The following is a 13,374-nucleotide window of genomic DNA, read 5'->3' as shown; positions in this document are numbered from 1 at the left end:
GAATTTCTCATTTTAGGTAATATGGGGTTTTGTTTTAAATAGTAACAAAGCTCTCCTGTTGCATGCATGAAATGGTACTGCCTGGTGCCATAACTTACATATAGAAACATAGAAATGACAGCAGAAGACGACCAAACGGTCCATCCAGTCTGCCCAGCAAGCTTTCACACTTTTTTTTTTCCTCTCATGCTTATCTGTTACTCTTGGCTCTTAGTAACCTTTTTTATTCTATTTCCCTTCCACCCCCGCCATTAATGTAGAGAGCAGTGTTGGAACTGTATCTAAGTGAAATAGCTTAATTAGTTAGGGGTATTAACCACCGCAATAAGCAAGCTACACCCATGCTTATCTGTTTATTCAGACTGTGTAATTCAGTCCTTGTTGGTTGTTGCCTGAATATAGATCCATGTTTCTTCATTCCCCCCTGCCGTTGAAGCAGCGAGCTATGCTGGCTTTGCATTGAAAGTGAAATATCAGTCTTGCTCCCCTTCTGTTGAAGCAGAGAGCTATGCTGGATATGCGTGAAGTGTCAGACTTTCTCCCCTGCCGTTGAAGCAGAGAGCTATGCTTTATATGCATTGAAAGGGAAGTATAACTGTACAGAAAAGCAAGGGAAAAGGGGTATGTCAACCAAGGAAGCAATTTCATACAAATAACCTGCACCATCAGTTCCCTTAAAGAAATTCCCCTTGCCTCAGTGCTGAAAGAAATACTGCACCACCACAACATTCAAAGGATAACTTTTTATTGCTACCAGAAGGCTTCCATAGGTACACAGTGGTCCTGGATGCAGCACCTTCCTCAGACCGTGAAGGGAGCTCAAGATCTTGGACAAATCATCATGAGGAAAAATAAACGAAGGTATACATGAAAAGACAAGCTTTGAAAGTTTGCTTCATGTTAGAATTACATCACAAAATCTTGGGTACAGTTGCAGAGAGTTATTACAAATTCAAAAAAAGAATTAGGACTGTCCCATTGTCTAAACAAGCAGCCATTGATCTTTATGTGAACTAGATCAGTACATATCAATGTTTACAACCTGCAAATTCTACTATTTCAAATGATGCACAAATTTCTCAACTTTTGTGATCATGAGACTTGAAAATTTATGCTAAAAAAAGCATTCATGAAATCAAATTTAACTGGCACAAATTGCAGAAGATCAACCTGGCGAATGCTCGTACCTTTCGGATCTCAAAATAAAAAGCAGCTCACATACTTTAAACCCATGAAGCGACGCCAACGGTCAGCCATCCACCTGAATGCTTCCCTAAGCATGGGCACTTCTCGCCACTACCTTCCATCTCTTGTTAACACACTACATTTAAACAACTTTGTACACCAAAGGCTTCCTGAAGCTGCTCTGCTTTGTTTTGAAATCTCTGAAGTGAAAGGTCAGTGAGTGTACATCATGCACAAGACTCAGAGCTTAGGGGGATAGGGGGGGAGAGAAGAGAGAACATCAGAAGAAGAAGGAAAGAGGCGGCGTCTAAAAGGGCATTAGGCTAACAAATCTCGAACAACTGCACAAATGTGAACTTTTTAGACAAGGTTACATTACACTTTAGCAGAAAACAGTAGAACTGACAACACTAGAAAGTTAAACAATTTTCGCTACTTTTTTTGTTTCATTTTTGGGTCTTTTATGGATTTTTTATGCAATCTTTTTTTTTTTCTGTTTGTAGTTGAGTGCTTAAATAATAGCTGAACTATAATTAGCAGCACAAGAGAAAAAACTTTCAGAAAGATTTTTGGCTCCCTTTGGTGCAACCTGGTAGGATATGCTCCAATCGACCTCCTCTGGCCTGGTGTTAGCACAAAAACAGCAGCTTTCCGGGGACTGCCGCGGGTTGGTCCCTACATGACCGAGACAGCCTGCAAGGGTGGGCAGGGGGACACGCTGCCCTCTTGCCTTGCAAGGTCAGTGCTGCACCCCGAAGCCCCCGTCTCCATCCCCACCGCCTCTGGAGCACTGTCCTCGTTGTAGAGGCGCTTGATCCCGTCGTAAAAGTCATCCACTTCCATTTCTTCCACCTTCCGTTTAGTGGAGGCATGCTTGCACCCCGTTGGAGCGGTCAGACGCTGGTACAGGCCGGCCGCGGTGCCTCTGCTTGGGCCCGATACAGAGGAGGGCTGGAAGTTGAACGCTCCTCTGTGGCAGGCTACCAGGGTGTGCTTGAGGGGACTGTAGACGTATACAGCGTTGGGAGGCAGCGAAGCCTGCAGAGGGGAAAGGTGACGTGCCACCAGCTCGCGACAGTGGATCAGCTGGGAACTATCCATCTGGATTCAAATGAAAAGCAAGCCGTTGAATAAAGAGGTTAGTTTGGTTCGTTTACCGATCATTTGCCTTGTTCAGGCACCCTTTAAGATAATGTCTACTCATTTGGCTCACTGCATGCACAATCACCCCCCCAAGAAACGTAATCCTACAGGAGTCTACTGAAACTGAGAAACTTGCCATGGCAGCACTTGTGTGGCTTACGTCTTCATTCAGAACATCGCAATGTGGTTATCCCCCACTAAAATATGGCTTCTTATTTCTATCCTTCACATGCTAGCTCTTCAGTTCCCACACTATGGAATCTGTTTAGACTGGCGCCAATTCAGACGGGAGTCGTCAAGCCCAAGAACTGCATCGCCTGTTAAATTATAAGGCTTTCCCCTCCCCTCTCCCACGGCACAGCATTTGTGGCCATGAGCTAGTCGGTGCTGTTCCGTACAGTCCAATGGCTAATTGCAAGCACTAGCGCGATGCCTAACAAAAATAGGTGTCCATTACTGGAAATGAACATTGTAATGATTTGCCACAGAAGCTTGTGGTTTTGTAAACAGCATTTGTGTGGGGAAAAAAAAAAAATATCAATCCTCTTTTTATATTTTGGTAAAGTGGTACTTGGCTTCTGATGTGAAGGCAGGCATGCAGCAATCTGAGGATACAGGAACAGCAGAAGCTGTTCCCACTATCACAGTTCTATATTAATTTTTAAAAAATGGATGCTATTTCCCAGAATCACAATTTTGTGATGCTTATTATGATTTCACACCACCACTTTTAAATACCTGTGGTAGTCCTCTTGAGATAGGTCAGTCTCGCTTCCCCAAGACTGTCTAGGTAGACACTTTGCCCAGTATTTGCCTTTATTTTACATGTAAGCATATTCCAGGAGCTGTGCTCCCAGACAGGCACCTCATGCTGCTGGGTCCTACTGAAAAACAGCTGGGAACTACTTCTGAAAACTATGATTTGGAACAAAAATATAGCAAAATTGCTTACCTTGAAATAGGTGTTATCCCAGGACAGCAGGATGTAGTCCTCACATGTGGGTGATGTCACTAGGCTCCGTTCAGTGATGTCACCCATATGTGAGGACTAGCATCCTGCTTGTCCTGGGATAAATATATATATATATATATATATCTTTCCGTGCAAAAACTGTAAGGTACTGTATTTTGTATCCACCAGGGCATACGTCAAACTCAGCTCACAATCCTGCTTAACACAATGGATGGAGAGAAAGCCTGGTCACATCAGTTACTGCTCACAGGCATTCAGGAACCACTTCAAAGCACATTTCTTTCCGAACTGTCCCTAGCCAAGCACAGGAGGGTTGTTCAAGGTCACAGGCGGACAGTGGCAACAATAGAATATGGGCCTGGAATCTTTAGCAGGGGTCCATTTGGTTTTCATATTTGAGTATTGTAGAAAGTACTAAAATACTCAATTAATGCATTTACTAAGAGACCTTGAAACCTGTTTTATCAAAGATCTACACTCATTTTGTGTCTATGAAGAAAACCTTGAATAAATCTACCTCAAAGTGTACTCTGGGAAAGTCAACTGAAAGCACATCTAATCCTCCGCACCATAAAAACAGATTTAGCCTTGCTAGGACCATTTGATGCTGGGATGAATTATGACTTATTCAACTACTACTAGATTGTTTTCTAGGCATTTTCCACCAGAGTTCAAAAGATGTGTGCTGTGTTCAGCTTCTGCATATTTTGTGTCTACAGAACTCTGCAAAGACAAATGAGCAACAATACCAAAAAAGCTCTTTTTTTGGCTCGAGCATCAGCACCCTACCTCTGTCTTTTGGAGCAGCTCAATGGTAAGCGCCAGCCAATCAGGAATGAGTTTCTCCACTTCCAAACTGATGATGGCCAGGGCCATCATGGAGCCCTTGAACTGCAGGAGCTGGTAACAGGCCATGCACTGGAGCAGCTGCCGGCTGAGAACCGCCACGTGCTGGGAAGGGCTCATCCTGGGCAAGCCGGCTAGCAGCTGAGGCCTGACATTCACTGCAATGGCATGGAACTGGGAACGCAAGCAAGCCGACAAAAACATCAGCAAAACCACCCTGCTGAAACATTTTACCATCTACACTCTGAACACTCTCTTTCTACTGGGGCAAGACAAGAAACCGTACTTGATGCTGCTGACCATTATTCCCATTCTGTGGAATAAATCCTTCCTCAGCAGAGTCCTTAAATTGGCTTCTTGCTAAAAATGCAATGCTTAAGCATGCAGTATTATATTATTAAAATAACAGAGTGGAGTAGCTTAGTGGTTAGAGCAGCAGGCTGAGAACCAGGGACGCCAGCGTTTAAATCCCGCTTCTGCCACTGATGCGTTCCTTGTGACCCTGAGCAAGTCACTTTAATCCCCTCCCCATCTTAAGTATCCTCTTAGGCTGTAAGCCCTCTGGGAGGGGGAAAATACCTACTTTGCTTGTATGTAACTTGCCTTGAGCTCCGCTTTGAACATCACTAGTTATTTGGAATGTATTTTCTAAATTAGAGACGACCTATCAACAAATGGTAAACCACTTTGTTGCTTTGCACAAGGGGGAGAACAACTTTTTCAATGCAGCAGATAGATCTGATCATGAAAAGAGGATTTTCCCCTTCTGCAAAAAAGTCTTTACTGTGACACGGTGGGGCATCGATAAAAGGTTTAGCAGAATGGCAAAAAAACCCAAGTTGTCAGCGTTTTGAATAAGTCACAATGTTGCAACATAAAAAAAAATTGTAATAGCTGTGACTGCAGGGATTCCTCATTTTTTTCATGCAACTATTCCAATACAAAGAATGCAGACCGTCACTATATATAGTTTGGGTCCCCTAAAAAATAGCCACTAACTTCTTTGTACCTTTAAAAAGCAGGTTCACAGTAGTCACAAATGGCTGCTCAATAATCACCCTCTAAAACCCTCTCTCTATTGTGGGTGTATTTCTTGTGTGTCCTGGATGAAAAATGAACTTTAAAAACAAACAAAAAAACAACCCCAAACCCTCTCTTTCAGCAGCCGTTACTTGCTGTACCCAAGAACTAGATGTAACTTCCATTCCGTGCATTTTGGCATTTGTTTTCAGAACTGGGATGCCGTGATTTGACAGAGCAGATGTGGAGGGAGATCACAGTAGCAGCTGCTCCAACATTGGCCCATGAACCCTAAGCGCCAGGCAAAAAAAACAACCACCCAGCCCCAAACCATTAGAATGTAATTAACTCCTTTTAAACAAAGTGCCAGGCAGACATAGCCTAAACAAACTCTCTCCTGTTTGCCTATTAATATAAGGTTTTATGCTCAGTAATCATGAGACAGAGGGACGGGATTTCTCTAACTCACTAGCAAATTTGTGAACAGGAAATAACCAAAAGCCTTCAGAAAATACTGGATCTTGATGCGTTGCACAAAAGACTCAAACATTATCCAGTTTAGCGATGGCATGATTACATTAGACTAAGAATTAAAATATTAGGTGTGCTTGACAAAACCCCCAAGCCTTTCGAAAGACAATTTTTTTTTTTTTTTTTTAAAGTTGCTTACAAGATGAAGGAAATCCAATGGCGTAGCTGTGTGCAGATCCCAGTTCAGTTTGTCCAGCACGATCCTCTCCATTCTGAGAATTTCAGCTGGAGAACAGCCACACAAGCTGTCCCTGGCCAACACCTTCAGTACTGGAATCTTCTACACGACAAGCATCCCAAATAAAGAAAGAAAATGCTTAAAAAAAAATATTTATATATATATATATATATATATAAATATGGCTGCATAACATCAACACTATCCTTCAGTGCGCAGTCACATCCACACCCTAAGAGTCAAGGCATTTCAGAAGGTGCATGAAGGAAATCTACAGCGCAGATGAATCTCATCCCATTCCACAGTTAGGGATTAGTGCAGGGCATCCAAACTGTGGGTCACAACTGCCTCCAATAGCAGCACTCTTCAGGTGCCAGCAGCATTAGTAGTGGAAGTCAGTGTGAGGCATGTGAGCAAGCACAGGCTCACAGGCCCTGAGGTGGCACTGCCCTTGCATGAACCTCTGTGGTAAAGCCCTGCATGAGGAGGGATGAGTGCTCGCAGGCCCCACATGCTGACTTTCGTTAGTAATGCTGCTGCAGCTTGCACTTCATGGCTGGGCTTGGGACCAGACTGCCACTAGCTCCTCTCTCCTCAGCCACCAGTGAATCTGTCCACGAGTAAATTATTGCCTGCCCTCTATGCTCACCAGCTGTCATTCGCTTTTGGCCCATGACCCAAAGGAAAAATGTGCCACTGCCCTAGCCAGGGGGATATTTGGAGAAGGGGCTGAAAGGATGGATGAGAAGCAGGAGAAGTTTGAGGGTGGGATAAGATGAAGGGGGATTGGCTGTGGAGCGTGAATGACAGAAGATCAACTGGGGATGTACGAGGAGGTGTAGGGGTAAGAGGCGATAAGCTGGGTGGAATGTGAGCAAAGGGTCAGAACAGAGGAGGTGATACTGGGAGATGAGAGAGGGGATGGAGGATGAGAGTGAGGCAGAAATGGATGAGAGTGAGGCAGAAATGGGGCTGGGATAAGAGGGAGAGGATGATATAGGATCAGCTGGGGGTTATAAGGGCTTGGGGGATAAGAAAAAACATCAGCAAAAAGGGGCAGGTTGAGAGGAGGTGAGGTTGAAAGAGGGGGGTTCTGCCAGACAGAGAGAGAGAAGGTCCTCTGGAGGGGGACCCCACTCCTGCTAACTTGTTTCTGTCATCCTCTGGGATCATGCACATTTTCAAGTGCTAAAATGGGGTCAACATTGACAAAGTTTGGGAAGCCCTGCATTAGTGTATGCAGTGTGTGACTTGTGCGTCTTCAGAAAAGACGGCCAAGAAACACTGTGGATTACCCACATCCTCCATGTGCAAACTGTTTTCTGGTTGACAACAGATAGAAACGGAGTTCTTTCCTCTTGAAAAATGTCTGGCGTCACTGTGGAGTTTTTGGTTTTTTTTCAGCTGGATTTCTATTACGGTGTGGCTTGTAAATTTAACATGTTTTAACATTTTTGTCACTAAAAAGTTATATTAATAAAACCTAGCACTTTACTTGGCCTTCATGTACACACAAAATGTTCGGCCTTTCATAAGCCTCTGGTGCTGCTGGTATATCCCAAATTAACAAATCTGTGGAGAATCAAAGACATGACCAAAATCTCATCAGGAGTCAAACTGAGTGGTGGCTGACGAGCAGCTCTGCCAAGGAGTTACTGGCATGACAGTGAGCAGCACTCTTACATTAATTCCACAGACATGCAATGGCTTCCTAAAGCTGCTGCGATTTGGGCTCTGAAAAACTCCTTAATAATCTGTAAACTGCTGAACAAGATAATTGGCAAAAACGGAACAGATTTTTTTTTTTTTTTTTCAGAACTCACTACACCTCAGTATCTTCAACTGAGGAGATAAAATTTACCTTACAAAAAACGCCTCGCTTAAAAACCGGGAGAATGTGTTTTATATGTTTTGATGCCTTGGGAATGTGCAGATAAAAATGTAATTTGCTTATCCCTACATATTCAGCATTCTATAAGCCCAAGCATTATAATTCCCAGCCATACCTCATCTTCCTCGATGGTCTTAGCAGCAAGGAAGAAACAGCTGACTGCAATACAGCGCAGGTACTTTGGACGGGCCTACAATCCAAACCAGAAGTTACTTAGGAAGTAGAGACATGCGGAAACCCATCTGTGAGCAGCTCTCTTGCACTCAGTCAGCCAGGACAATCTGAATACTGTTTTCACACACACAAGGTGAATTCTCTTTATGTTTCACACCATGCGAGAGGGCATTCACAGCGCACTCAGTAATCCTTTGCAGGCACGCCTGGACTAATCATTGGAAGTTCTTGACTGTGTGTGCTGTAAGAACAACTTATGCACCTGACTTGTATCATCTGTGTTACTTTCCATCTGCATGGGTGCAGACAGTTATTCGCATAAAAGTTCCTGTGGAAAAAAAAGGTTATGGTGCGCAAGTTTCTACACAAAGGCAGATAAAAACCAACACAGGAAGGAAATATAAAAAAAGGAATCAGCAGCTGATGCACACACACCACATCCCCCAACACCAGCTCTCAAAAACAAAAAGTGAAAAAAAAAAAAAAAATCATTCTACCCTCCACAGAAACATCCAGCAAACACCCCTCCCCCCCACCAGGATTATATGGAGGTGGGAGAGAACAGCACTAGATAGTGGAGGAAAGAAGAGAAATATTTACTGCACTTGGGTGAGGTGGGTAACAGAGGAGGAGGAGACAGATCTCGGTGGGTGAAGACAGGACAAGCTGGGCAATCATAAACAGACTGATTCAATAAACTCCACGGGAGAGACACAGCGCTCTAAGGGAGCGCCCGCTCTCCCGGGCGCGCAATTCTCTATTTAAATTAGGGCCCGCGCTAAGAAGGAGGAGCTAGGGACACTAGTGCATCCCTAGTGCCTCCTTATTTGCGGAAACAGCGGCTGTCAGCGGGTTTGATAGCCGACGCTTAATTTTACCAGCGTCGGTTGTCGAACCCACTGACAGCCACGGGTTCGGAAAACGGACGCCGGCAAAATTGAGCATCCGTCTTCCAACCCGCAGAGCAGTGGACAGGTTTTTGGTTTTTTTTGTTTTTTGGGGGGGGGGGGGCCTCAGACTTAATATCGCTATGATATTAAGTCGGAGGGTGTACAGAAAAGCAGTTTTTTTCTGCTTTTCTATACACCTTTCCCAGTGTTGTTCCTGATTTAACGCCTGCCTTTGGGCAGGCTTTAATTTCTGCGAGTAACATGTGCGGCTTGGCTGCACATTTTACTTTCAGTACCCCGCAGGTATAACTAATAGGCTCATCAACATGCATTTGCATGCGATGAGCGCTATTAGTTTCGGGGGGTGTATGGCCACGCGGTTTCCACACGCTATTACCCCTTACCGAGCACACTGTTCTGTATCGGCCTGAAAGAAAGACAAATGCACTCATCAGTGGCATAGTAAGGGGGGCGGTCCACCCAGGGCAATAACAGGAAGGTCCTGCGGTGGCGCAAAATAACGTGCTGGCGGGGTTGATACTCCCCGCCAGCAAAAGCGAGGTCCTGCCGTGCCGCCAGCCTTAGATGAAGAGATCTTGCTCTGCAGCCAGTGGCCAAAGAAGAGGTCCAAAATGTGTGTGAGAGCAAGTACCTATGTATGAGAGGTGGGTGTGTGTGCCTGTGCATGTGTGCGAGAGGGGATAAAATTTGTGCGCTCTCCTCCAATCCACAAGAATCTCAGGATGACTAGAAATCTAAAGTTCCCAGGTATGCAGAGTGAGAGATTTTTTGTATCCTTGTTAGTTTTAATTATTAGATGTGATGTGTCTTATTTTGAAATATTTTTATTGTTTGGTAATTCTATTCATCATCCTTTTTATGTATATTTTTTTAGTATGATTTTACTATTCTGATTGATTTATATTTTTTGATTGTATTTTGAGGCATAGTGATGTTCTGCTTTTCCATTATTGCACTGCATACAGAATCTAGCTCATTGTGGTTTCCAGTTCAGTTTTTGTCTCCATGTGTGTGAGAGAGAGGAAGCAGATCTGTGTTGTGAGAGAGACACAGAGGAAGTGTATGTGTGTCTCACACCCACACTCCCTCTATCTTTCACACACATACACACACACGCTCCTTCCGTCTCTCGCCAAGTGTGTGTGCTTGAGTGAGAGAGAGAGGGAGCATATTGTGTGTGCATGCGTGCCCCCAATCTACGACAATCTTAGGACGTCAAATATGGAGAGCAGGAGATTTTTTAAATCCTTTTTAGCTTTAATCATTAGCTTTCATTCGGGCCGATACTGTAAAATCGCAGGAGAGCGGGTGAGCGCCCACTCTCCTGTGCGCACGATTCAGTAAGTTCATTTATTTAAATTAGGGCCTGCAGTAAAAAGAGGCGCTAGGGACACTAGCGCGTCAGTCCTCACGTACGGGTGACATCACCCGATGGAGCCTGGCACAGAAACATTAATGTCAAAGGTTCTACAACTTTGACTGAGCCTCCCTGAGCATGCCCAGAATGCCATTGTACCATGCGGCCACACGGGGTCCCTTCAGTCTTATAACACCGAATTAAAGAATAAAACCCACAAAGTGGAGACCTAACTCCACAGAGAGGTGGGCAGGTCTTGTGAGGACTGACATCCTGCTGTCCTCGGAGAACACCTGTTACAGGTAAGCAACTCTGCAGAACTCACACATGGGTGAATCCCTAGCTACAGGTTTGCCCTCCAACAAAAAAAGGGTCTAACAAAACAGGTGCTAATCGGCACAAGAACAACGTTTTGCTGGTAACAGTAATAATGGGCCTCAGGCAGGACAGAGGTGGGTTCTAAACCTCAAACAAGTTCCAAAGAACAGATTGGTCAAACCTGCTGTAGTGGCGGCCATACCTATCCAGAGGCAAGAATGAGATGTGAATGAGTGGATGGAACTGCAGGTTGCAGCAGCACGGCAGATCTCCTCCATGGGGACAGCTCACAAGTAGGCCACCGATGCTGCCATGACTCGAATAGAGTGAGCCTTGACATGGCCCCCAAGACACAGTCTGGCCAGGGCATAACAGGAGATGCAGTCTGCTAGCCAACTGGAAAGCATCTGCTGGGAAAAGGCGATCCCCAGCCTGTTCTGGTCAAAAGAAGCAAAATGCTGGGTGGACTGTCTATGGGTTTCTGTCTGCTCCAGACAGAAGGCGGAGGTTCTCTTGCAGTCCAAACTGTGCAGGGCTTGTTCGCCTTGGTGCGAGTGAGGCCTGGGAAAAGTGTTGACAGAACAATGGCCTGGTTAAGATGAAAATCCAACACCACCTTAGACAGGAACTTAGGCTGGATACGCAAGACCACACTATCATGAAAAAACAAACAAAACAAAACTTAGTAAAGGTGGCTAAGTCACTAAGACCTGGAGCTCACTGACCCTGCATGCTGAAGTGACCGCCACCAAAAATACGACCTCTTACTTAGCGGATCTTCTGAAACAATATATTGCTAATCGCACATTGCATTCAGTCAATAAGAATTTATTAGCAAACTCCACAGTAAAGGCAACACGATTGCAGGAGCCACATGAGAGATCTTTCTTTGTAGCAGGGCCTAAATTATGGAATTCTTTGCCTGTACCCCTGCATGTTATTAATAATAGTAGTATTTTTAGGAAACAGTTAAAAGCCTATTTGTTTATGCAAGCTTTCAACTAACAGCAGTACTCCTTGGTGTTTAGCAGGACCTTTGTTTTTAATATTGATTTTATTATATTGCATATTTTTAAAATGTTTTTATCTGATTGTATCTATGATTATTATGATTTTTATTGTAATCTACTTAGCAAACGTTTTTGCTGTAAGTGGAATAAAAACCACTTAAGTAAATAATTCAACCAAACAAAACCTGTGAAGGAGAGGTCTTCTGGAGGAGACTTCATTCTGCCATTGGGAGGAAAAGGTTCAGTAGGGAGTCCCAACTGATGCCTTGCCATCTGAAGCATCTGAGGAACCCCCCCCCCCCGGGGGTCATAGGGATCATTATCACTGTCATCAACAGGGGATGGATCCCAAGGCATTCTGTACTCAACCAGCAGTATAGGAACCAACTTGGCTAGCTGGGTGGGCCTGGACCCAGAGGGCACTCCCGTCGCCAGGGAAGCTTCCTCCTCCGAAAATACTGGAGATGACCACTGGACCTGTCGGTGGCGGCATCAATACCGCCCTGGGCACAAAACAAGAGTGAAGGTGTCAGTAGTGCTCCAATAAGTGCATGTAGCAAGTCAAGCGGCGGCTCGAGAAGCGATGGTGTCGGGCCCAGTGGCATCGGTGCACAGATGCTGAGGCCCTGCAGTGCCTTCCTCCACGGCCTTCTGCACTGGCTTTTCCAGCAACTCCTCAAAGATCGCCGACACCATGACTGGGATCCAGGAGGAGCGAGCAGGTGTTCCTCGGAACAGAGGAGGATCAGTGTTGGAGATCAGGAACGGTGGAAGCTATGGCAAACCCCTGGGAACCGTAGAGGACTAGCACTCCTCTCATCACGGGGTAGCTTCAAGGGCATCACAGCCAAGAGTGGTGCATCCCCAGCACATGCATTGATAGGGACAGATGCCAATTCTTCTTTGGCTTTCTTTGATGATCTGATCAATCCTTCCCTTGTGCTGAGGTTGAAGACGAACTGATGCCTTCGACCTGGAAGAGCTAGGCAATGACACATCTCCAGAGTCCCTGGAAGCCATTGATGCAGATAGAGCTGATGGCCTCGCCAATGGCTTGACAGCCATCGGTGCGGCTCTGAGGTCCCTCAACGTCGATGCCTCTGATGCCCATGCATCGGTCTTCTGGAGTCAAAGGGCTGGTATACTTTCTCCAACTGGACCCGCCATCCCTTAGGAGTCATCTGAGTGCACTGGGGCAAACCCTGGATATCATGCGATGCCTCAAGGCAGAGGACACATCTATCATGGGAGTCCATGATAGACCTAGTCCTCCCCCACACTGAGGGCACCACTGGAACCAAGACGAGGACATAATGTCACACAACAAAAGGGATGCAGTATCAAACTCAATAGCGGCAGCCATTGATGGCTGGCAAGCACTGACCGCACAGTCACCCCGGGAGGGTTCAACACGAAAGGAAAATTACCCAAATCTAAGGATCTATAGAGGGGAAAAACTGGGAGGATCCCGTGTCAACTGCACAATCATGACTGTGTTCAAAGCCAGAAAAAAAAAAAAAGAGCAAACAAATGCCAGAAAGAGATTGTACTCAACCATGAACACCGGGTTCCGCAGAAAAGAAAAGCCTGAAAGGACCCTGCATGGTAGGTGGTATAATGCATGCCCGAGCATGCTCAGAGAAGCTCAATCAAAGTTCTAGAAACTCTGACATAAGTTCTGGGTCAGGCTCCATCAGATGACGTCATCCATGTGAGAGGACTGCCTTCATGCTTGTCCTCCATGAAAGATGCAGGTATGTGAAGTCTCTGGCATACTATGACAGTTGTCTCCACATGTATAACTGTCAACCTGTTCCTGTGGGTAGAGCAATACGGC

At 45.2% G+C, this 13,374-nt stretch overlaps 1 protein-coding gene across 2 annotated transcripts in view; it reads right to left on the bottom strand.

Annotated features, from left to right (window-relative positions):
- Positions 1–728: 728 nt before the first annotated feature.
- CCNI (cyclin I) overlaps positions 729–13,374 on the bottom strand; it is a 63,032-nt gene continuing 50,386 nt past the window's right edge. Inside the window, exons 4-7 of one of the 2 annotated variants that reach the window (XM_029599807.1) lie at positions 7,883–7,957; positions 5,838–5,978; positions 4,091–4,321; positions 729–2,286 (exon numbers count right to left, since the gene is read on the bottom strand). In XM_029599807.1, coding sequence (XP_029455667.1) covers positions 1,861–2,286; positions 4,091–4,321; positions 5,838–5,978; positions 7,883–7,957 — 873 coding nt within the window. In that variant the 3' untranslated portion in view covers positions 729–1,860. The remainder of the gene's footprint in view (positions 2,287–4,090; positions 4,322–5,837; positions 5,979–7,882; positions 7,958–13,374) is intronic. The other variant, XM_029599815.1, reaches the window with a different exon arrangement.

The sequence above is a fragment of the Rhinatrema bivittatum genome, chromosome 1 (assembly GCF_901001135.1).
Source record: "Rhinatrema bivittatum chromosome 1, aRhiBiv1.1, whole genome shotgun sequence".
Taxonomy (NCBI): Eukaryota; Metazoa; Chordata; class Amphibia; order Gymnophiona; family Rhinatrematidae; genus Rhinatrema; species Rhinatrema bivittatum.
This window is presented reverse-complemented; position numbering and strand designations above follow the sequence as displayed.